Source organism: Notolepis coatsorum (assembly GCF_963971535.1).
Source record: "Notolepis coatsorum genome assembly, chromosome: 6".
Lineage (NCBI taxonomy): Eukaryota > Metazoa > Chordata > Actinopteri > Aulopiformes > Paralepididae > Notolepis > Notolepis coatsorum.
Genome location: NC_140170.1, coordinates 164,359,402 through 164,382,489, shown reverse-complemented (window position 1 = coordinate 164,382,489; position 23,088 = coordinate 164,359,402). Strand labels below are relative to the sequence as shown.

Genomic DNA, 23,088 nt, shown 5'->3' with positions numbered 1-23,088 from the left:
TTGTTTGGGTATTTCTACTTTTACTTAAGTAAAGGAACTGTGTACTTCTTCCACCACTGCATGCTTGCTAGTGGTACAGTAGTAAGCACATTTGTATAGCCATTTCAAAGAATCCCCTTATTGCACATAGTCCAAGCGGCCTATCTTTAGGAAAATAAGTGATGCAACACACCCTTATTTGAAGTACTGTAACTACCATGATTATGAAGTTGGGCTACTGAAACGATAGTTAAAGCAATAACTTAACCTTTAAAGCTGACATTATATTAGTAGCAGAGTGCATGGAGGGGCACTCCTCCATGCCCACTCCATGCCCAAGATAGTTTAATTTCATTGAGAGAGAAAAAAGCATCAGTACTCTGCTCTCTCTCTTACCGGCCTTCTATACAAAATTGTTTCAATACATGTGTTTCAAACCAAAAAGACTGATTCTGCAAGTTGGCTATCATATCCATGGAAATGCTTTATGAAACTAGTTGCCTTTGTCCCTCCACACACGCGAACATAATGGACTTTGGAACTGATACAGTACTGTCTGTGAATCCCACCCACAACAACTTGGGTATAAAATACCTTTGCTGGGTATGAGCAGACAGTCTCGTCTGAGTACTCGCCAACTAAGGAGAGAGCTTTAAATATAACCAAACATGGGGAAGCTCTGCCTTTTTCTGCTTTTAAGCATGCTTGCCTTGACTTGTAAGTATCTTTAGAACTGTTTCTTTAGTAGAAGAAACTAAACATTTAAGCTGTATTGTAAGTTATTTGATTTTTTCTATGCTTTTATGTTTGTTTTTTAGTTTTTTATATGCCTAATTGAATCATATTGAGTAAAGTATGTAGACATACAATTCAGAATGAGATTAATGGTGAAATGGTGTTTAATGTTGTGTGTTCTTGCTATTTTGCATAATAGAATCATTCTAATTCTTAAGTCTAAGACTTAAATGAAAGCACTTTATTCCAATTAAAGTTTGTGTGATGCTGATTTACTCATGTAAATTGCATGTTTTCCATACAGATGCCCAAGATGAACCATCATGCCTGTGTAAGTTCCAGTTCTTGTGAAATATTCATTATTCATTCATTCATTAGTTATACATGAATCTTATATGTTGGTTTCACAGCAATTATCTAAGTCATTCAGACTCCCCAAATTATGGGGTGACTTCATGATAAGTCTTTGCACCCACACAATTTTATATATATTGTTATATATATGTACACAATATAATACAGACTTCTTTTTAGTTTAGAGGGGATTTTCCCCCAACATGTTTGTATAACTCGTAATGTAGTTATTGCACTTTGAACATATTGACCATAATGAATCATAGTTCTCACTGTATTGACAGTGTGCAATACTTTAAAAAAAATTATAAAATCACTATCTTCTCCAACAGTGGATGGAAGGTACAAAGCCTTCAACAAGTATGAATACCAGTACGAAGCCGAGTCCATAAATGCCATCACCGGAGCCTCAAGTCTCCACAATGGACCCAAGGGCTCTTGCAAGGTAGATGATGTGATACGCCGCTGACCATTGGGTCTCAGATCATTTCACCTGTATTCTCCCCATGTGATGTGCATGGAATGCCATATCCATCAGGGGAAAAAGGCTCAAAACAAATCTCCTCACAGGTCGAGATTGAAGTGCCTCAGACCTGCAGCTACATCGTACGCACCACTGGCTGTAGCCTGAGTGAGGTGGTGGACATGGACGCAGAGGGCCACCCTGTGTTCGGTCCTGCACCCAGCTCGGATGCCTTTGCTGCTGAAATGGAGAAGTAAGTTGCTGAATTGTTGTAATCAATCTGACACAAGATTATTTGATTTAAAAGCGGTCTCAGGAATGCAACTTTATAATCACAAATAAACCCTTTTAGGATAGAACAAATCACCATAATTATAATAATAATAATATTAAAATTATTATAATAATGTTATGTATCTTGATTTTATTCTGTTTTTATTGCTAACCCTTTTTTCACACAGGATTTTAGCATGTACCTTCTGGCAGGGGGACTGCCAATGGAAATTAGCCTTTTGGCTGAAATTTGGTGCATTTACATTTGTAAAATGTTTTATTAATGTACACTGTCCCCCTTGAACAAATAAAGTAAACCTAACCTACTAATAATAATAATAATAATAATAATAATAATAATAATAATAATAATAATAATAATAATAATAATAATAATAATAATAATAATAATAATAATAATAATAATAATAATAATAATAATAATAATAATAATAATAATAATAATAATAATAATAATAAATTCAATTTGTAATGCACTTTATATTTGTGACAATCTCAAAGTGCTACAGGAGATAAAGATAAAAAATAAAATGAATAAAAACAAATTAAAATGAATAAAACAACCAATGAAATGGAAGAAACATACAGATCAAAATAAAAAAATATATAGAAAAATAAAAGAATAATTCAGGCAAATGCCTTTTTAAAAATAAATGTTTTTAGGCCCCTTTTAAAAACCTCAACCTCAACGGATAATTATGTCTCCCATTGCTTTCTTTAGATATCCTCTGAAGGTTGTGGTTGATGGTGTGTATGACATCAAGCTGTACCCTGAGGAGGATGAGACCATGACCATCCTGAACATCAAGAGAGGTATCATCTCCGCCCTGGCTGTGCCTCTGCTGGAGGAAGAGAAGAACAAGAACATGGTACTGTACTCAAAGCAGCCCAAAAAAAACACTCAAATACTGTAACTTTAAAATGTGAAGATTTTCAGAGTGAAGCATGTGAAGGCAACTCCCAAGTTACAGCTGTTTGCTCATATAATAAGGTCATATAATCCGACATGTGAGTTCATGTAGTATTATGTATTCTGTTTGCACACCTTACAGCCCACCATCCATGGCATGTGCAAGACCCAGTACTCTGTAAACGCAAGAGAGGACATCGCTACTGACATCACGCTCAACAGGGATCTGTCCAAATGCGACGGGTTTGTCCCCATCAAACAACACGCCAGCCCCCTGGCACTCATCTCCGGCTTGGTAAGACATCCAAACTAAAGGGATTCTTAGGTTTATTTTCTAATGTATTCCAAGCTAACATCCTAAAACAAAAACAAACAAATATATATATTTTTAAGGTGGTTCTGCAATAATAATTCTAAAAGGATTGTGTACAATACCATGCATATTTGTCCACCTGCAGCACTACCCTCTTGCCCAGCTGGTCAGGAGCTCTCAGACCTGCAACTACATGTTTGACAATGACAACAAGCACATGACCTCTGGTACCTGCACTGAGAACCACATCCTGGTACCCTTCTCTCACAAGTAAGGCAAATACTTATACTGCTCTCTGCAAATCATCCATGTTCCATTAAATACCTTTAAGGACATATACAAGTGTGATGTACAATACTGTATGTCTCAAACATATCATGTCTGGCCACAGGGGAGAAAATGGAGTGACCAACGTCGGCAAACAGTCTCTGACTCTGCTGGCGGTTGCTGCCTACGACGGGACAGACTTTGAAATCGGTATGAATCACATTTTCTATTTGGGTGGCTGTGTCCCATTCATACTTGCATACAACTGTAAACAATGACTCTCTGTCAAAGGGTTTAATAAACTATTTTAAACCCTTGTATCATTGAAATTGTGTCTTGTTTTTTCAGTTGAGGCCAACCTCAAGGGTCTGCACATGGAGGCTGCTGAGGACAAGAACGTTATCCAGGATAAGGATGCTGGTCTGGCCCTCCTGAGGGAATTGGCCACTCTGCCTGCAACTCAGGGTGAGTTGAGGGCCCACCTCTTCCACAAGCTTGTCACCATGGTCCGTGGAATGAAGATTGAGACCCTGAGCCCTGCCCTTCCCGAGGCTCTTGAGATCTCCTCCTCCCTGACCTACCAAGTCCTGGCCCAATGCGGCACTCCTGAGTGCAGCAGTGTCATCATGCAGATCCTCAGGACCTATGACACCTCCGCGGTTCAGGTCGATGCCACCGTGTTCGGTTTGGGACTGGTGTCCAACCCCTCCGCCCTTCTGATCCACGACATGCTAGAGATGGCTCAGTACAAGCCAAGCAAGACCATCCTGTATGCCCTGAGCAATGTTGTCAAGAGGTGAGTGAACAAGACCAATTAGCATTCTTTTACAAAGGAATGTAAAGTGTCAAATACTGTAAGTACTGCACAAAATACTAGATTCCTAATTTTCATTTGTATCATATTCCTTACTAGATTCTACAAGGCTGAGGGCAAACTAGTCCCTGAGATCCATGATGTTGCTCAGTTCATGGGCTCCCAGCTGGGTGACTGCACTGGTGACAATGACCATACCTTCATGACCCTGAGGGTGAGTGACTGCCTGTCTTCATTGGTTTATTTTCTTTTTTGAAAAAACGAATTTAAAGATCAAAAACATAATTTTCTCTCTGGTTTTAGGTTATTGGAAACATGGCTGCAGCCATGGGAGCTGCCAGCCCTGCCCTGAGGACCGCTGTCATCGAGTGTGTGAACCAGGCTGCCGCTTCCCCAGCTGTCCAGCAGGCTGCCATCCAGGCCTTCAGGCTGACCCCTGTCCCCGAGGAGGCAAGTCAAACTAAAGATTGTAATCCTTTAATCATTGAGATTGAGAATTATTTTCTTTGTTCCATTTATTCTTAATATGACACATGTGATTTCCTATCACAGGGCAGAGAGGTGCTCATGCAGGTCCTTCTGGACAGTGCTAGCCCCCTGCAGAAGCGTGTTGCTGCCTACCTGGTGCTGATGAAGGACCCCCAGCCAAGTGAACTGGCCCAGCTGGCTGCTGCCCTGCCCATTGAGGATGACCAACAGGCCAAGAGCTTTGTCATCTCCCATCTGACCAACATCTTGTCCTCAACTGAGCCTGAGACCGCAGCGTAAGTGAGACAACTCAGTATGACAAATGGCAGGCCAATATTTGATCACAAAAAAAAAAGACAAATGGCAGGCCTTTGCTTCTACAAAGCTTCTTAATTAGGCGTCATGCTCACCGCCAGTACTTTAATCACTTAATTTGTTGTCTTTCTAACAGGCTGAGAGAGAAGATTCTTGAGGCCCTGCAGGGTAATGAGGTTGGAAGTGTCATGGATCCCAGCAAATTCTCCCGCAACTACAAGCTTGGATCTATTGAAAGCAACATAATATTTGAGGGTGCCAGTCACCTGCCCAAAGAGGTCATGCTGGAAATGACGCTGAAGGCCTTCGGTGTTGACGCCGACATGCTGGAGGTAAATTAAAAACATTGCTTTCTTTCAAGATGCAATACTGATGACGTAAAGGACTAATTGTTTCCAAAATGACACTAAAACATATTCTTCAATTTCAAGATTGGCATGGAAGGCACAGGACTTGAGCCAACCATTGAAGCCCTGTTCGGAGAGAACGGATTCTTCCCAGACACCACCCTGAAGACCATGTACTTTGTCTCTGACCATATGCCTATTGAGATCAACGCAGTCCTGAAGAACCTGCTGCCTGCTCTGAGGGCTGACAGGAAGAAGAGAGAGGTACTTAAAATGCATGTTGTATCTGTATCAAGAGTCATCTGTCAAATGCCAGAATGTTACCATATAACCATAATGTAATTAATGTCCTTAGACCACCCAGAGCATCATGAGGGAAATCGGACGCAACCTCAATAAACTGGTGAGTGAGCTGAAGGCCCAGGAGACCCCCGAGGCTATGGTTTACCTGAGACTCCTGGGAAATGAACTGGGATACCTCAAGACCAAAGACATGGAGGCGATGGCCTACTCTACTTTCTTCATGATTGACAGCATGCTCAAGATGCTCCCTATCGATGTAAGTTCAATGAATTAAATTGTATTATTTCACTTTATTAAATCATTTCCCATACATATGTTGTTCACTGTTAGTCAGCTGAAAGTGTCTCACACTTACCTTTTCAATGAATACATATTAGTAAGGGAAATATATGGAAATCTGCAAACTAAATCCTTACCAATCAATTTCTTCACTAATGTGTTTGTAAAGGTGTGTAGTAAGATGTATTAAAAAGTTGAAGTTCAAATCCTGTATGTTTTTTTGTAACAACTGCTCAAAGTCGAGGTACCGAATACCGATTTTCGAAAAATCTAAAATGTTCTGTTTGGCCTTGGGTAACTTGTGAGGGGGTCAAACTAGGGGTTTTTCATGATTCTGAGTTGATTTCAATAATTTATTTTTCATTAAAATCATTCCTTGGTTGAAAAAAGGCCACGCCCACTCTTATATTTAAATTCGAAAGTAGCTTTATTTGTAGTTACAAGTAGTTACAAGTGCTGATCACTTCAGGAGTCAATCTCTGAGTCTTCTCCAGACTCACCACCATCATGACCACAATTCTTGCAAATTCCTTTACAGACTCCACATGCTGAGATGCACTTAACGCCATTCCTCTTGCAGCTGCACCGCCGGTTACTGCAATCTCCGTTACAGTTGCAGCTTGTGAACTGCAGTAGCTCCTCAGGAGCCATGGGGTCTAGTGTTGGGACTGGCTCATAGCCATGTACACCTAATGTCCATCCATAGTCACTGGGGTTCAGAGACATACTCTGCTGACCAGAGTGTATCGCCCAGAGTGAGGAGTAGCTGGTCTTGTGTCACAGAAGAGGCGAGCTCAGTAATGGGAAGAAATGTGATGGTGTTTATCCCTGTCCTTGTTCTGTTGGTGAATGGAAGAATCTTCACTTCAGCTCCTCTCAGGATCTTAGCTCTGTCAAGTGCCTTCAACTTCACTCACAGCTGCTGTCGTCTGGGGATCTGGCAAAGATGGTGCCGGAGAGGTGACTTTGATCCAACCCACTGAATGGAAAGGAATGTTTCCCTGAATAGAGACAATTCTTAAATCTATATTGTCTGACAAACTGAGTGAATACATTGGTTGTTTCCCCAACCTCCATGACCACCCGATTGTGATGGCTAGTTTCACTTCCACTGGCTATCGTAAATGATAGATCCTCAAGGTCAACCGCAACCTCATCATCGATCTGCTCATCAGTTTCTTCCACAATGGTATAAAGAGTATCAGAAGTATCTTGGATGCCATCTCCATTCCTGTCATTAAGGAAGCAGTATTTGTAGTTTTGTGTCTCGGAATACGACTCTGTGTATCCCAGCTGGTGTAACTTGTTGAGCATCCATTTTGACCCAAATCTATGATCAAGTTGTATGGCAAGCCCCATCTATGGCAAAACTCCTGATCGAGGCCGACAGGCCTTTATGAAGTTCTGCCCCCAAATGGCTACTCTTCGTCGGTCTTCACTATTGGCCTCAGGAACATCTGACTCTGGATGTGTTAGGGCAAGGGTTGGCGGAGCCCAATAGCAGAACACAGGTGGAGAGAGAATGGAGCGTTTTAGGTTGGCTTTAATGTTTACCCCCAAGCAGACAGGTTTACAACATCAGAATGTGCAACAGGTACAAGAATGTGCAATGGACGAGAGCAGGTGCACTCCTTGTGCAGCACAGGGTGTCCAGGTGGGAGGTGTACCAGAGCGGTGGTCCTGGGCACAGAGAGAACAAGATTAGGACAAGTTATTTCAACAAGGATAGAGTAGCAAGGCTAGGGTTTGTTGTCGTACCTAGGAAGTTAGGTTAACACTGTGACGAGGGTAGAGCAGGATCCGTGGGCTGAAGTAGTAGTTCGCTGACGAGGGAATCCATCACAGCTGTGTCAATTAGTGTCCCACTGGCAGCGTGGGAATCCTGGGGTCGGATGCTGCCCATACAAGGGTGTGAGAGGATGAGGGGTGAGGAAGGCTCTCGCCGTGACTATGACAGGATGTCAGTCATACTGTGTGCTGTGGGATATGACTTTGGGTCTAGATCGACCATGGCGATGTCGTTGCATACAAACTTTAGTGCAGTCTTTATGATCTGAGTCTTCTCATCTCCATGCTCAAGATTAGCATGATGCTCTCACAGAATGTTGTCTGTGTCATCTTTGAGGCAGAGCACATCTGCCCTTCTCTCCTGTGATGTGAAATACAAGGTGTCATGGAATTTATCTTGGAGTTTCTTCTTTAGCCAATACTTTGAATAGAGGCTCTTATCTGGTGACAGATCAAACTGCTGTAGCTTTTTGTGGACTTGGTCAAGAGTCATCACCCCATGCTCGCGTTCTGAGTCTAACCAATCACAGAATTCAACAAAAACAGCCTCTCGTTCCTCATCAATTTCTTCCTTTGTCCTCTATCTTCAGTCTTGGAGTAATGGCCACCTGTCTCAAAAAGAGTTTTGCAGCGCAAATGGTACAGGGTTTCTTCTGCCACAAGGTCATTGATCCCTTCCAGACGTCCAACAACTTCAGTGCCCCAGTCATCCCCGCGACTCTGTGCTGTCTTCCGCAAGCTTGCCTTCAGTCTATCGGCAGTCAAATTATCTGGCACTCTGTATCTCTTTCTAGCTTCCTCTGGAAGTTTTGTAGATCTATGCAGGTTGGTTGCAAAGAATGCATACATTCTTGTACAGAAGCTGAATGGACCATGAACTTGTAGAACTGCATGCAGAAGCTGCACTGAAGTCAGAGCAAGTGCATCTTCTCTTCTTTGCTGACTCTTTCTCTGCCTTTAATGTTTGGCCTGAGTTCTTGGTGACTTCAACAAATCTGTTGTATAAATCATCTTTACACTTTTTGTGGTACCTGAGTCTTCCTATGTTCTGAGCCTCCTTCAAACGCTCCAAAATCTTAGCATTTTCAACTACTTGTGCTTGTTCCAAAAAAGTAGGGTAGCCTTTAGGAGTTGGCTGTATCAGCCTCTGAGCTGGTGTCTCTGGGCTTTCACAGATGAAACAATTTAGCAAAGGTGGAGTCGAGTCCATCCATACTGCAGCTAGACTAATATGTCCTACAAAGTAGAATAAACATTGTATTATTCAGTCATAATATCATTATTTTGTGACATTAAAGACAATATCATGTACAGTAGATGATTAACATTGTAATAGATATTATTGCAAAGGAAAATAGAAGATCTGCTTCACAGTAACGTTAAACACAAAAGATCCTGTCAGACAATACACCACTGTAACCTAATGGGCCAGAAAGCTAGCATTCAAGAAAATAAAATGATCATAAGATTCAGTTTGAGGTGTGTAATACATCATGGTAGTTGGATACAATCATGGAGTAATACATCATGGATTTCACGTTAGCTAGATAACCATGTTGTTGCGCCTAATGTTACATAGCTAACAAGTAAGAAAAGTTGACAACTAATCATGGAGTAATACATCATGGATTTAACGTTAGCTAGCTAACCATATTATTGCGCCTACTGTTACACAGCTAACAAGTAAGCAAAGTTGACAACTTGTACAGTATGTTACATTTCATTACCAAAGTAGTGACATGAAATATTTCAAGTAAAAAATGTAGATAATACTTACATATCAGGCGTAAAAAGCAGTCTGTCCATGATCAAATGAAGGTTGCAAATGGCTTCAGCATGTTAACTCTAAACTTCCTCACTCTGAATGCCAACCAACTATAATAATAATAATAATAATAATAATAATAATAATAATAATAATAATAATAATAATAATAATAATAATAATAATAATAATAATAATAATAATAATAATAATAATAATAATAATAATAATAATAATAATAATAATAATAATAATAATAATAATAATAATAATAATAATAATATATTATTATAAGTCCTAAAAGGGCAAATAGTAAAGTAATCAAACAATTTTTATGCTAGCAGTGGAAAGGCATTGTGGGGGGGTGGGGGGCCGAGCGGGAGAGGTGGGCATAGCCATTTTTCCACAAAGGAATGATTTTAGTGAAAAATAAATGATTGCAATCAACTCAGAATCATGAAAACCCCATAGTTTGACCCCTCACAAGTTACCCAAGGCCAAACTGAACATTTTAGATTGTTCGAAAATCGGTATTCGGTACCTCAACTTTGAGTAGTTGTTACGAAAAAACATACAGGATTTGAACTTCAACTTTTTAATACATCTTACTACACACCTTTACAAACACATTAGTGAAGAAATTGGTTGGTAAGGATTTAGTTTGCAGATCGGTCAAATATCTGATAAAATGCCCTTACTATATTGTATATTTGTGAATTATCTTTTTCATCACTGCGTGGATTCAACATTTTAACGTCTACTTTAACAATATTTGAAACAGCTGGTGAAAGGAGCGATGACCAACACTGACAACGAAATCTTCGCTCACTACATCTTCATGGACAATGAATTCTACTTGCCCACTGCCACTGGTGTGCCTCTGAAGTTTGCCCTGCATGGTGCCATCACCCCTGGTATCAAGGGTGGACTTAACATCGCACGTGACCTGGTAAACTATTCTTTTTATTTTCATATAACCAGTTCATCAACCTTTGTCTAGCAGAACCATCACATACAGTATATCTGTCAGTTGTATGACTCATCCTTCGACTGATCTTCTCCACACAGAGCGAGGTTAGCTTCATGCCCTCTGTTGGCATTCATTTTGTGACCCATATCGGCTCCCACATCCCCGAATACATCAACTCTGGACTGGAGATGCACACCAACCTGTTCCACGAGAGCGGACTGAGTGCCAAGATCTCCATCGGAAGTGGCGAGGTCAAGCTGACCGTCCCTGCTCCCACCAACCCCATCAAGCTCATCAGCATCACGTAAGCAATGGACAGATCTTCCATACAAATATTTGCTGAAATACAAACCCATGTAGAATGAGATTACAATAATGTTTACTTTCTTCTGTCCCGATTATAGGAACTCCTTCAAGGCAGTGACTGGTGCAGAGGTGAAGACTATTCCCCCTGTTGTGGAGGATAAGGTTGATGTTCACGAGTGCACTGCCTTCTTCGCTGGAATGAAGTATTGCACTGCCCTGCAGTACACTGATGCCTACAATCATGAAACTCCCTACTTCCCCTTCACCGGAGACAGCAAGTAAGTGCAAGACAATACATACTGTATACTAACCTTTCTACTGTCTTTTACAAGTATGCACTCTTGCTACTAAGGAATCTACCTTGCCTATAATATTACCTGCTATGGTAAGTTTGTAGCTCTCTAGTTCGACACTGTTTGACAAACAATGTTACTTACCCTTCCTGCTGACTTGTTGTACAGAACTCATAAGATGTTTTGGATAAAAAGCGTCAGCTAAATGTACAATATGTAACGATAACATTTAATTCAACAAGTTATGTTCTTAAAATGAATTAATCATAAGGTAACAAACAACTAAGTAATTATTTTAATATTGACAACCTCAATAGGCTTGCTGTGGAGCTCCATCCTACTGGTGAGGTTACCGAGTATACTGCCACCATCGCCTACGCACTCCTTATGGAGGGAGAGGATGCCAACGAGGAGGTTGACGCTCTGAAGTTGGTTGTGAAGGCTGAAGGTAATTATTATATCCCCGAATGACTGTGTCTGTGATAGTATGGATCTTCCGCCCCCCCCCCCCCCCCGACTGCCGCCATGGAAGATCCTTCGCGTGAGCGTGAAAACTTAAATAGCTTTAATCAGAATCTTTTCACATTTTCTGTGAACATTCGTGCCTAGTAGAGGCCGATTCCTATTGATTCTGGTGGCCCTATGACCTTTCCTCTGACAACACCTGCAGGTAAATTTTACTATTCAAATGAGTGTAACTCCTGAACCTGATCCAAAATGATATCCAGGGACGTGGCTCCTCATGGACAACAAATTTGCCATGAGGACCTATGACGTCCGCCATATTGGATTTTTCCGCCATTTTGAAAAAAGTCATAGAAAGGACTGTGACTGTAAAGCTATATTTGTGGTAGAACATTTTCCCCCAGATGAGTTCATAAATAGTTAACCTCTTACAGTAGCTACCCTGGGCATAGTCACAATCAGGTTTTTCCCCCCTCTTTCATTCTTTCATTACTGATAATAGCAAAAAGGCAAAAATACTTTAATTAACGTAATTGATGGTGATTGGTGGTTAACCTAAGTGTTCATGAATTTATACTAGGGGTTCATGCATTGCTCAAAACTCACTGCATGTGATGCACCCAACTTAAAGCATCTGAATCAACAACAGGTTCTGGTGAGGCCACAGCAGCCATGAAGTACAACAGGAGGAAGAATGTCCTCACCGCTGACATTGAGATCCCTGATGTCGATCTGGAGGCTGGAATCAGGCTCCATGTTGCCGATGGCACCAAGGACGAAGGCATTCACTCCATCACCCTTGAAATCATCAACAAGAACATCCCTGAGCTCACCCTGGTCGGCCGTGCCAAGTAAGTTGAATATAGAAAACTATATTCACGTAATTGTTTTGTTTTATGCCTGTTGACTCACAGATTCCCTCTTCGCAGGCTGGATGCTTTGAATGCTGCTATGCTGCAGGCCAAGCTCACCGTCCCCATGATCGCAAGTGAAGTCACTCTCACGGCTAATCTGAAGCGTGGTGAGGAAGTGGAATTTGAGCTTGAGAGTGACATCAAGCTCCCAGAGACCACCTCAGTGCAGAAGATTGATTTGAAATATGGTAAGATATACAGTAAATATTATACTGTTCAGGGTAGGCTGGTGGACTAGATGTTACAACCCTCTCTAATGTTGCATCATTGAACAGCAAATTCCCTTTTATTAGGGCAGTAATTGTCTTAAGGGTATTTATAGTGCACCCGTCAGTCGAGACATTTTCACTAGTTCGGCTTACACCAAAGACGTTTGTGTTTGTGACTTATTTGCACGTTTTGGCTGTGATGCTGAATGGAACTTTTTTTTCTTCTTTTAGATGACACCAAGATCGAGGCTGAGATCAAGTCTGAAATTAACTCTCAGATCCAGAATCTTCTTCCCAATGCTGAGGCAGTTGAGAAGATTATCAACGAGGTTCTTGACCTGCAGGTTGGACAGACCGAAATTAAGCTCCGTAACTTCCTCACCATGTCTGTGGAGGTAATATTATACACATTTGTCTAAATATATTCATACATATTATATACATTGATTATCTTGGCCTACATAACTTAGATTTTTATTTTATTTTATATTTATACAAGCTTTTTCTTTTCTATAATAGGGTGCCAACACCTATTTGGAGAAATATGTTGCTCACATCCCATACATTCAGAACGTGAGAATTCCTGCCATGCCTGATATTACTCTGCCAGAGAAACTTTTCTTCAATACGTAAGTTATGAATTGGAAAAGTGGGAACAATTGCGGAAGATTTCTTTCTACCTGATATCCAATTACTATGAGTGTTATTTCTTATTGTTGTATCATTATATTTTGACAGCGAGGCCAAGGCTGCTTACTACTTCAACAATGAGCGCCTCCTTATCGCCATCCCTCTGCCCCTTGGAGGAAAGTCAACAGCGGAACTGAACTTCCCAGCTGCCCTGACCACCCCATCCCTGTCTCTGCCCCAGCTTGCCCTGGAGATCGCCTCCATTGAAATTCCCCTGCCAGAGCTTTTTATCCCTAAGACCATCTCTTTGCCTGTGCCCCTCTTTGGAAAGACTGAGGTTTCAGCCAAAGCAAGCACCAACCTGTACGAATTGGAGGCCTCTGTATCTGCTGGCAAGGATGCTGCTGATACACCAAGCTACTCAGCCAAGTTTGAGGTGGAGGGAAGCTCCCCAGTGGACCTCCTGTCCCTCAAGATTGAAGGTACAATTGCACTTCCATGTTGTTGAAATCATTAAAGATAATATGCTATGTATATGCTTTTTTCCCCTTCTTTTTTAATATTAATTGTTTCAAATTCATCAATACAACATTGTCCCTCTTTCAAATAGGATCTGGACTGCTTGTTGGCTCTCCTTCCGAGGATTCTCTTACGGCCCACATCAAAACAGCTGTGATCCACAAGCTCCTTGAAGCCAGTATCAGCATCGTGGAAGTTGGAACCATCACAGACAAGATCAGTTTGAAGTCCAGCAGCAAGATTGAAGCAAGAAGTCCTCTTGGCCTGGATATCAATCTGGAGCACACTGGACTGGTTGGCTTCAATACTGAAGAAATCTCTGCTGAGAGCAACCTTGAAGGATCAATCAAAGCTGGACCCATCTATGGCAATGCTATTTCCACACAGGCTATTTCCATCTTCCCATCCAGGCCAGAGGCAAAGGTTGATTCTTCTCTGAAGATTGACACCACCATTCTTCGGGCTCAGAACACCATTGCAGCAACACTTGTTAATGGTGAGCTGATAGTTGTGTCAAACACCAATGCTTTTGAAGATGTCCTGACAAATGCTGCTGAGCTCTCCTTCAAGGAAAACATGCTGACCCTGAAAAGTGACAGCAATGCCCTTGCCCTCGGCATGAAGATCCACAACCAGGCTGAGGCCTCCGCTGGCGCTGGCGCAGTCAACATCAAGATGGAGACCAGTGCTGACCATACTGAAAACCGTGTCTACTCTCTGCTTACTGCCACCCTTGATGTCAATGGCCTGGCTTTGAACTCTGATGCCAATGTGAAGATCCTTGAGAATGAAGCTACTCACAAGGCTACTCTGACCATGAACAAGGATGGTTTGGCCACCAGTGGAACAACCACCCTCCAGAGCCCCCTGATCTTAGAAAACACCTTCAGCGCTGGACTTGATGCCTCTCAGGCTACTCTGACCATTAACAACAAGGCTGCTCTGAGTGACATCAAGGTTGATAATGGCAACACTCTGACCATCACTCTCTCTAGCCTTGACTTCAACTCTAAGGCTGAAGCTGTTGTCAGTGAGTATGCCTCTTACACTCATGACATCACCATTGACCTGAAGCCCTACACTGCTTCTGCAAATGTGAATAACAACCTGAAGGTTCTGGCAGCCGACTTCATCAATGAGGCTCAGCTGAAGGCAGAGCTCTACAAGGTGGACCTGACTGGAACCCTGAAAGCTCTCTATGGTGAAGAGGAGATCAAACACACTTATGAGATCAACTATGCTGAATTGAGTGCCGATGCCAAGTGCAGCACCAGTGGAAAACTCCTTGGAACTCACCTGAGCCAAAACACTGAACTTGAAGTTGTTGGTCTTGCTGCTAGGATCACCAATGATGTCCGCTTCAACTCCCAGCCTCTGCGCATTGACCACACCATCCGTGCCAGTATCATTCCCTTCGACTTCAACCTCGATGCCATCTTCAATGCTGATGGTGATGTAACGATGTATGGAAAGCAGACTGCTCAGCTCTATGGCAAGCTGCTCCTCAAGGTACAGCCACTGGCTATCGCAGCCTCTCAGGAGCACAGAGCCTCAGTGAGCCAGCAGCTGGACAATGGCATCTCCCTGGAGACCACTATTGACCACAAGTTGGATGCACTGCTGACTCCTCATGAACAGAGGGCCACACTGATGTTGAAATCTAAGGTGAACAACAATGCCCTGAGCCAGGAGGTGAATGCCTACAACAATGCAGAGAGGCTTGGACTGGAGGTGTCCAGCACCCTCCTCACTAGCTTCCTCAACACAGAGTCCAGTGAAAACCAGGAGTTTGCCGTTGCTAGCTTCCTGAAGTACGATAAGAGCACAGAGAGCCACATTATTCAGCTACCTTTCCTGGAGGCCTTCCCAGCTATTCTGGAAGATGTCAAGATCATTGTTGTGAGCATGGTAGAGGCACTGCAGAATTACATCAACAATGAGGACATTAAAGCTAAGATGGAGGCTCTCCCTCAGCTTTTGAGTGACTTTGTTACCGAACTGAACCTTGAGGGCAAAGCAGTTCAGCTCAAAGAGGGCCTAATTGCTTTCACCCAGGAATATGTCATTACCATTGATGACCTGGAGGCCTCTCTGCTGAACCTGAAGGCTGCTGTTGAGAAATTGCTGACTGGAATTGCATCCCGTGTGGAGATCATTGTTTCTGCTACCAAGGAAATTATTGCAAGTGGTACCCTGGCTGATAATGTGATCCAGAGAGTCAACCAGGAGTTGAATGCCTTCCTTGAAGAGTATGATATCAAAGCTATAATTGCTGCTGTGATTGATGCCATTGAGGAGATAATCAAGCAAATTGACCTCCAGAAACTAAGGGAGAGTAGCCTGTCCTTCTTGTCTGATATTGATACCCAGTTTGGTGTCAAGGCTAGTCTGGAGACAGCCGTGAGCACACTGAAGAATGTCATTGAGAGCTTTGATATTACAAAGTTGGCTGAAGACCTGAAGGCCTTCATTTCATCCCTCAACCTGGATGCCCATATTGAGGGGCTGATTGCACAAATTCCCACAAACATCATTGGCACAGCAATTGAAACTCTCAAAGAACTGCTCCAGCGTTTTGACATCCTTGGAAACATCAACGCAGTCCATGCCAAGCTGAGGGAGCTCATTGTCAAGTTAGAGCTTGACCACAAGGTTGAGGTAATCTTGGAGAAGGCTTTGGAGCTCATCAAGCAATTCAAAATTGATGACACCATCCAGGTTGTAGCCGACAGCCTGAAGGCCATTGACATTCCTGCCAAGGTTATCGAAGTCCTGGAAGAATCCCTCAACTACCTCAAGGCCACTGAAATGAATGCTGTGATTGAACAACTGAATTTGTATATTGACACCATTGTACAGAAGCTTAAGTCATTTGACTACAATGCCTTTGCTGATGAGGTAAATGAGTTTATTTCGATGTATACTGCTCAGGTAAATGCATTGATCAAGGCACTTGAAATCCCCCAGAAACTTGAGGCCACAAGAGAGTTTGTCAATTTTGTTCTATCCTCTGTCATGGGCTCTTTGGAGCACCTGAGGGAAATCAAGGTTACAGACTTGATCAAATCTGTGAAGGACGTCATTGACCAAGTCCTGCTTAATGACCTGACAGCAATCTCTGAGAGCCTGAAGCAGAAGATCACTGAGATTGATGTCAATGCTGAGATTACCGCTGTGCTGCATATGGTGAGTGAATACTACACCAAGAGTCTGGCCATCGTCACCGATATACTCATCAATGTGATTGAGGTCATTAATAAGCTGGTTGCAGAACAAAAGATTGTCAGTGAGGTTAAGCAGATTGTTGAGGGAATTACCACTGGACTGAAGACAGCTGAGCTGGAAATCCCATCCTTCACCTTTCCTCTAACTGACCTGGTTGTGCCCTCCATAAAGCTCAGCCTGGACAAGCTTCACGAGTTTGAAATCCCAACACAGCTGGACCTCCCTGAGTTCACTATCCTTGGTTTCCACACTGTGCCAGCCACTATCATCTCATTTGATGACATTAAGCAGAAAATCATTGCACTCATTGATTTCATTGTCAACATTGAGATCCATATGATTGATGTGGATGCTTTCTTTGGAGATCTGACCATGAACTACCTTCCTGCCCTGCCTGAGATTGCCATCCCTGAGATAACTCTTCCAGAGATCTCCTTCCCTGCTTTCCCTCATGTGCCTGCAGAGAAGCTTGTTGCGACACTCCAGATCCCTGACTTCAAGCTACCCACAATCCCCACTGAGCTCACAATTGTAGGATTTGGTAAACTCTATGGTGAGTTCAAAATCACCTCTCCTATCTACACTCTCACGAACACTGCAGAGCTGAAGAGCTCTGTTGATGAGGAGAATACTCGTCAGCTGGCAGCTTTCTTGACCTCCCAGGCTACATCTCCTAGCTTTGAGTTCCTGAGCTACAACCTGGAATCCACTGCTCGCATCGCTGCTCCTGAGACACACCGTGTGATTGTTGCAGAGACCCTGAAGTACACCCACATTCTTCTTACAGTTGAACACCAGGCATCTGTGACTCTCCATGGCCTCTCAGCCCAGGCTTCAGCTAAGACCACTGTGAAAGCTACCACTACAGCTTACACTGCTAATCTTGTCAACGACGTATTCTTTGCCACTGAAGGAGGCCTGTCTGGAACAATTGACACCGCTTATGACCATGTGCTTATCATCCCCCTCATTGGCTTGACCAGTGAGACTGCTGTGACCTCAAAGGCTGTTGCTCGCCAGGAGGGTACCACCATCACTCTTACTGTTGGAAATGAGGGTACTTCCAATTTCAACTCTAATGAAGGCACCCATAAGAGTGACCTGCTGTTCACAATCCAACCCACAACTGCCAAGCTGACCTTCACTAGTGATACAGACACTGCCCTTCTGAAGATGAAACAAACCGTGAATGCTGATTCTGTCATCCCCAGCTATTTCAAGTTTGATGCCCGCTCTGAGGCAGAGGGCCCAGTTGTCAAGAACAACCTCCTGCTGGTATCCGGAAATCTCAACCTTTATGATATGAAGCTTGAGCTAAAGGCAAACCATGACACACAGCTGGTTGGTCTAGTCAGTGGAGTCCTTTCCAATACAATCAAAGTTGTTGTCCGTCCCGTTGAGTTTGTCATTGACTTCCAGAACAAGGGAAGTACCGTTGTCAGCTTCAATGAGGCTCTGACCGCCAAGATTGATCTGCAGAATGATTACGCAGCCACCATAACGTCTGCAGCCCAACAGATCAACACTCTGGCTCTGGCTCGTCTTGGCCACTACAAAATCTTCTACAAACTCACTATTGACAACAATGAGAATGAGGCTGGCATCTTTGCTGCTGTAGATGGTGAGGCTAATCTTGACTTCCTAAAAAGCACCATCAGCATCCCTGAATTTGATATACCTTTTATTAAGTTGCGCACCCCAGCCATCAGTGATCTGAGCCTGTTTGAGCATGCTGGACTGAAGAACATCCTGGTAACCACTGAGCAGACTCTTGATGTTGATGCCAAGATTGTTTACCAGAAGAGCCATTTTGCACCCCTTGCTGATGTGATGGGTCTGGTCCAGATTCCCTCTCTTGGTAATCTGATCACAGAGCTGTCTCTAAAGTCTGCCATGATCAATCTGAATGTCAACACTGGGCTGTACAATGAAGATGATATTGTGTTCCGTCTGGGTGCAACCACAGTCTCTGTGTTTGAGAGCCTGCAGGCCAAGCTTGATGGCACAACTAGCCTGACAACCAAGAGAGGAATCAAATTGGCCAACTCCCTGTCCCTGGATAATCCTCACATTGAGGGTACCCATGACAGCACCTTCAGTCTGAACACTGACAATTTGGAGGCTGCCATCTCTGTGGCTACTGTTGCAAAGATTGCCCTGCCCATCCTCAACCTGGAAGCCAACCAGAATCTTGTAGTTGGAGAAACTGACAACAAAGTAAACGCTGCCTCCACCTTGAAGCTTAAGGGTGATTTCAACCTGCCCCTTATTAATACTGGTGGAAAGGCAGAGGCAGATCACAGCCTGAAGGCAGAGGTAACTGTTGAGTATATTTCCATGGACACAACCACAAAGGCTAACATCGATGGCAAAGTGCTTGAGGACTTTGCAGTTTTGGGAGCCATGGAAAATGAGGCTAACCTGTACATCAATGCTGATGGCCTGCACTCCACCTCCAAGGTGATTGCTAATGCCAAACTCAACCATGAGGAGACCAAGGTCGTGGAAATTGATGTGGATGAGAACCTGGCTGTTGAGGCATCCCTGAGCCGTGTGTATGCAGTGCTGAAGATTGCCAGCAACAACGAGGCAAACATCTTTACCTTGACCACCAATGGAAAGCATGTTGCCCAAGTTACCATTGACCTTGCACCAACTTCTTCCTTGACTGCTGATGTTGAGATTGACATCTCTCAGCCAAGCAGCCTGGGTGACCTCACCATCTTCGAGAAGACAGTTGTTGAGCTGACTGCCCCCAAGCAGAGGATCTCTGCCACTGCAAAGATTGTCAGCCCAGTGTACACCACAAGCCTGGCAGCTGAGGTCGAGGGTGATGCCCCTGTCTTCAAGGTCGCCTTCAAGTCATCTGCCACTTCCGTCATTGTCCTCTTGGATTATGATCTGGACTGTGAGTTGAAATACATTCTTCTCTTGTAAAAAAAAAATACATACCATTGCCTTTTACTTAAATACATCTCTTTTGTTTTATTTTGAATTATTTACCAAAGTGATCTTTGTGTTTCAACAGCTGCCATCACTGCAAGCTTGGAAAATGGTGGCTTAAGCCTGACTGGCAAGGCTGTCTTGACCCATGCTGACTTGACCATGGATATGCAACATGTTCTCAATGTTGATGGCCTGCGCTCCACCTCCGAGGAGGCTGTTGAGGCTGTTGAGGCTGCTGAGGCTGTTGAGGGCTGTTGGCTGGAGACCAAGGTCAAGGTCAAGGATGTGACAGAGGTAACTCAAGTTCAAGTTCAAACTGTTGAGTATATTTCCATGGACACAACCACAAAGGCTAACATCGATGGCAAAGTGCTTGAGGACTTTGCAGTTTTGGGAGCCATGAAAAATGAGGCTAACCTGTACATCAATGCTGATGGCCTGCGCTCCACCTCCAAGGTGATTGCTAATGCCAAACTCAACCATGAGGAGACCAAGGTCGTGGAAATTGATGTGGATGAGAGCCTGGCTGTTGAGGGATCCCTGAGGTAACTGTTTTATTCAGTGTTCATTTCATGCTATACATTTAGGGATTTGACAATTTGACCTCATAGAATTCCTTACTCGGATCATACATTGACAATCTTTTTTCTGTAATTTGCCTATTTCAGGAAGAAACGCCAAGAAGAAGGAAGGTAAACATTCCAATGACCTGAACATTTAATCCATTACAATAACCTAAAATTACCTTCAATGTCTTTTACCACAGAAAAGTGACAAAAGAAATGTGTCTTTCAGTGACTCCCGCCTCACAATGAATGTGGACCTCACCAGCCCCACCTTCACTGATGTGAACTTCCGCTACACTGCCCGCAGAGATGGAGTCAGTGCTTCCATCTCCACCCCATCAACTGGTTTCCTGGGTCTTCAGCTCCATGGCAGTGTGCCATCCCAGATTAACGCCAGACTTTATGGCCGTTATGCTGTGAGTATCTTATATTGCTATTCTGCCTGTGCAAATAAATGTTAAAATGATCAATCATTTTGAAATTATACACATTATACGAGAGAAAGACAATGAAAGACGGACAATGACAATGAAAGACTCAGAAGAAGCTTCTATCCCCAGGCCATCAGGCTGCTAAACGAACAATGAATGAACACTACACAACAACAACCACCAAACGCACATAGCACACACATCCACACGCACACACTCACTTTAAACAAACACACTGTAGCACCCACTCCACACACTTATAGCACACACCCACTTTAAACAAACACACTGTAGCACCCACTCCCCACACTTTATATTTATGGATGAAGGATTGCACTACAAACTCGTACACCTTACTGTAAATTGTACCTAAAATTGTACCTCATCCCATTTCTGCTTTGCACTAGATAGTACTGTACATTAGTACACTGCATAGTATTGTGTATTGTATATTATATGGTAACTCAGAACATTGTACATATGTCTATACCGAACACTGTGACCTCATTTTCTTCTTCTAAATTCATGCTATATTATGTTATTATGTTATTTGATACTATCTTGTCTAGCACAGTCTCTGGAGCGCAACAGTAAGAAGCATTTTGTATGAAAGTATTCTGTACTTCTGTATGACAACTATTAAAGAACTTGAACTTGAACTTGAACTTGAAGTTCACTGATCTCTCCTTTCTTTTCTTCTCCAGTCGGCTCCTGAAGAGGACGTTGACATCCTTGTTGTTAGAGCCGCTGCCAGGGAGGGTGCTAAGATCGATCTGAAGGTTGCCTTCAACTTGGAAGCCCCTGAAATCATGATCAATGGACTCAAGGAAAGACTCCCCGCCATCACCTCCTCACTGACCAACTTTGGTGAGAAGTACGAGTTCTTCACATTCGTAGCTGGGTTCAAGACTGCCATCATCAACCTCCTCGAGGAGGCATACACCGCTGCCAACAACCATGCTGCTGAACTGAGCCAGCTGTCCATCCTGTTCAGGAACGTCGTCGTCCAGTATCAGAAGACCGTCCAGGTCATGCTGGATGCTGCCATCAAATTCATGAGGGAGACCCAGTTCAAGCTGCCCGGCTCTGAAGAGATGACTACTATCCCCGAGGTCTTCAAGAATCTGACCAACAGCTTTGCTTCTCTGCTTGAAAAGGCTTTCAAAATGATGCTTCTTAATGCTGAGAATATCTTCAATGCCATTGTTGATGTGGTCAGCACTATTGAGGTCACTATGCCCATTGGTCATGTCATGTCTGGAGCCCAGATGATAGATGAGCTTCGTAACGCAGTGAAGAGCACCCTTAGCCAAATTGTGGATCTTATTAGGCGCCTGAGGACCCTGGACATGATCCTGGAGAAGCTTGGTGAGACCCTGAAGGCCATTGTTGACAGAACTCAGGAGTTTGTTGACAATAGCCTGAAGTCTGACATCCTTGATGTCGTTGCTATCTACATCAATGCTGCTTATTCCAACCTCGTCGGCCTGGCCAAGAACGTTGTGGACCAAGTCAACAGTGTTGTGGACATGGAACATGTGAACGGCACCCTGCAGTACATCGCGGAGGTTATCGAACAAGTGGTGAATACCATCAGAAACGGCGTCTCTGGTTTTATGCAGCAGGCTCCTGCTGATTTCCAAGCTTACATAAAGATTGAGGATGGAAGGCTTGAGATCGACCTTCCCTTCTATCTCAGTCAGTAAGCCTAAAGGACTGAAACTGGAATCTAAGAAACACTACCATCTCAGAACAACGTGGGACATTCAGCTTTATTTAAAAAGAAACGTTCTATTAATATGCAACAACCTGTGTAAAATATCATCATCATCAGTGCTGAAATTGTTCCTCTTCTCTACCTTTCTGTATCGTATAAGATGCAATAAGTGTGTGAAATAAAGACCATTTACTATATTGCATTGTGTATGACTGATCTGTTTTTGTCCAAATGTTTATCATTAAATGGGATTTTAATTTAAATTTGAATTTAGAAATGAATTTGAATTTGAAATCTATACTTGAAAATGTATGATGCACCCAAGCTATATCATACAGGGTTGGTATCATATTACAAATACTTTCGATAAAATTGGTAATTACTTGTTGTATTATATATAAGTATGTTTGAAGAGGAAAAATTTTTAATAGTGAGATCACAGAAAACTAACAGCTTGAGACAATGGTTGAAACATGTTGTCAATGATGATAATAAGGGTATGC

The 23,088-nt window shown here is 42.9% G+C and overlaps 1 protein-coding gene across 1 annotated transcript; it reads left to right on the top strand.

Moving 5' to 3' along the window:
• Positions 1 to 647: 647 nt before the first annotated feature.
• On the top strand, positions 648 to 22,574 carry LOC311229725 (apolipoprotein B-100-like; the record flags this gene model as incomplete). The annotated part of the gene is made up of 27 exons (XM_084315803.1): positions 648 to 696; positions 1,401 to 1,513; positions 1,639 to 1,784; positions 2,547 to 2,694; positions 2,878 to 3,030; positions 3,194 to 3,318; positions 3,440 to 3,525; positions 3,664 to 4,111; positions 4,229 to 4,343; positions 4,433 to 4,579; positions 4,682 to 4,893; positions 5,049 to 5,244; positions 5,344 to 5,523; positions 5,615 to 5,818; positions 10,176 to 10,343; positions 10,463 to 10,668; positions 10,769 to 10,948; positions 11,281 to 11,411; positions 12,078 to 12,279; positions 12,358 to 12,530; positions 12,783 to 12,946; positions 13,071 to 13,180; positions 13,290 to 13,663; positions 13,792 to 19,833; positions 19,954 to 20,416; positions 20,667 to 20,853; positions 21,573 to 22,574. The coding sequence occupies 27 exons, from the start codon at positions 648 to 650 to the stop codon at positions 22,572 to 22,574; spliced, it is 11,724 nt and encodes a 3,907-aa protein (XP_084171929.1).
• Between the last annotated feature and the right edge of the window lie 514 nt (positions 22,575 to 23,088).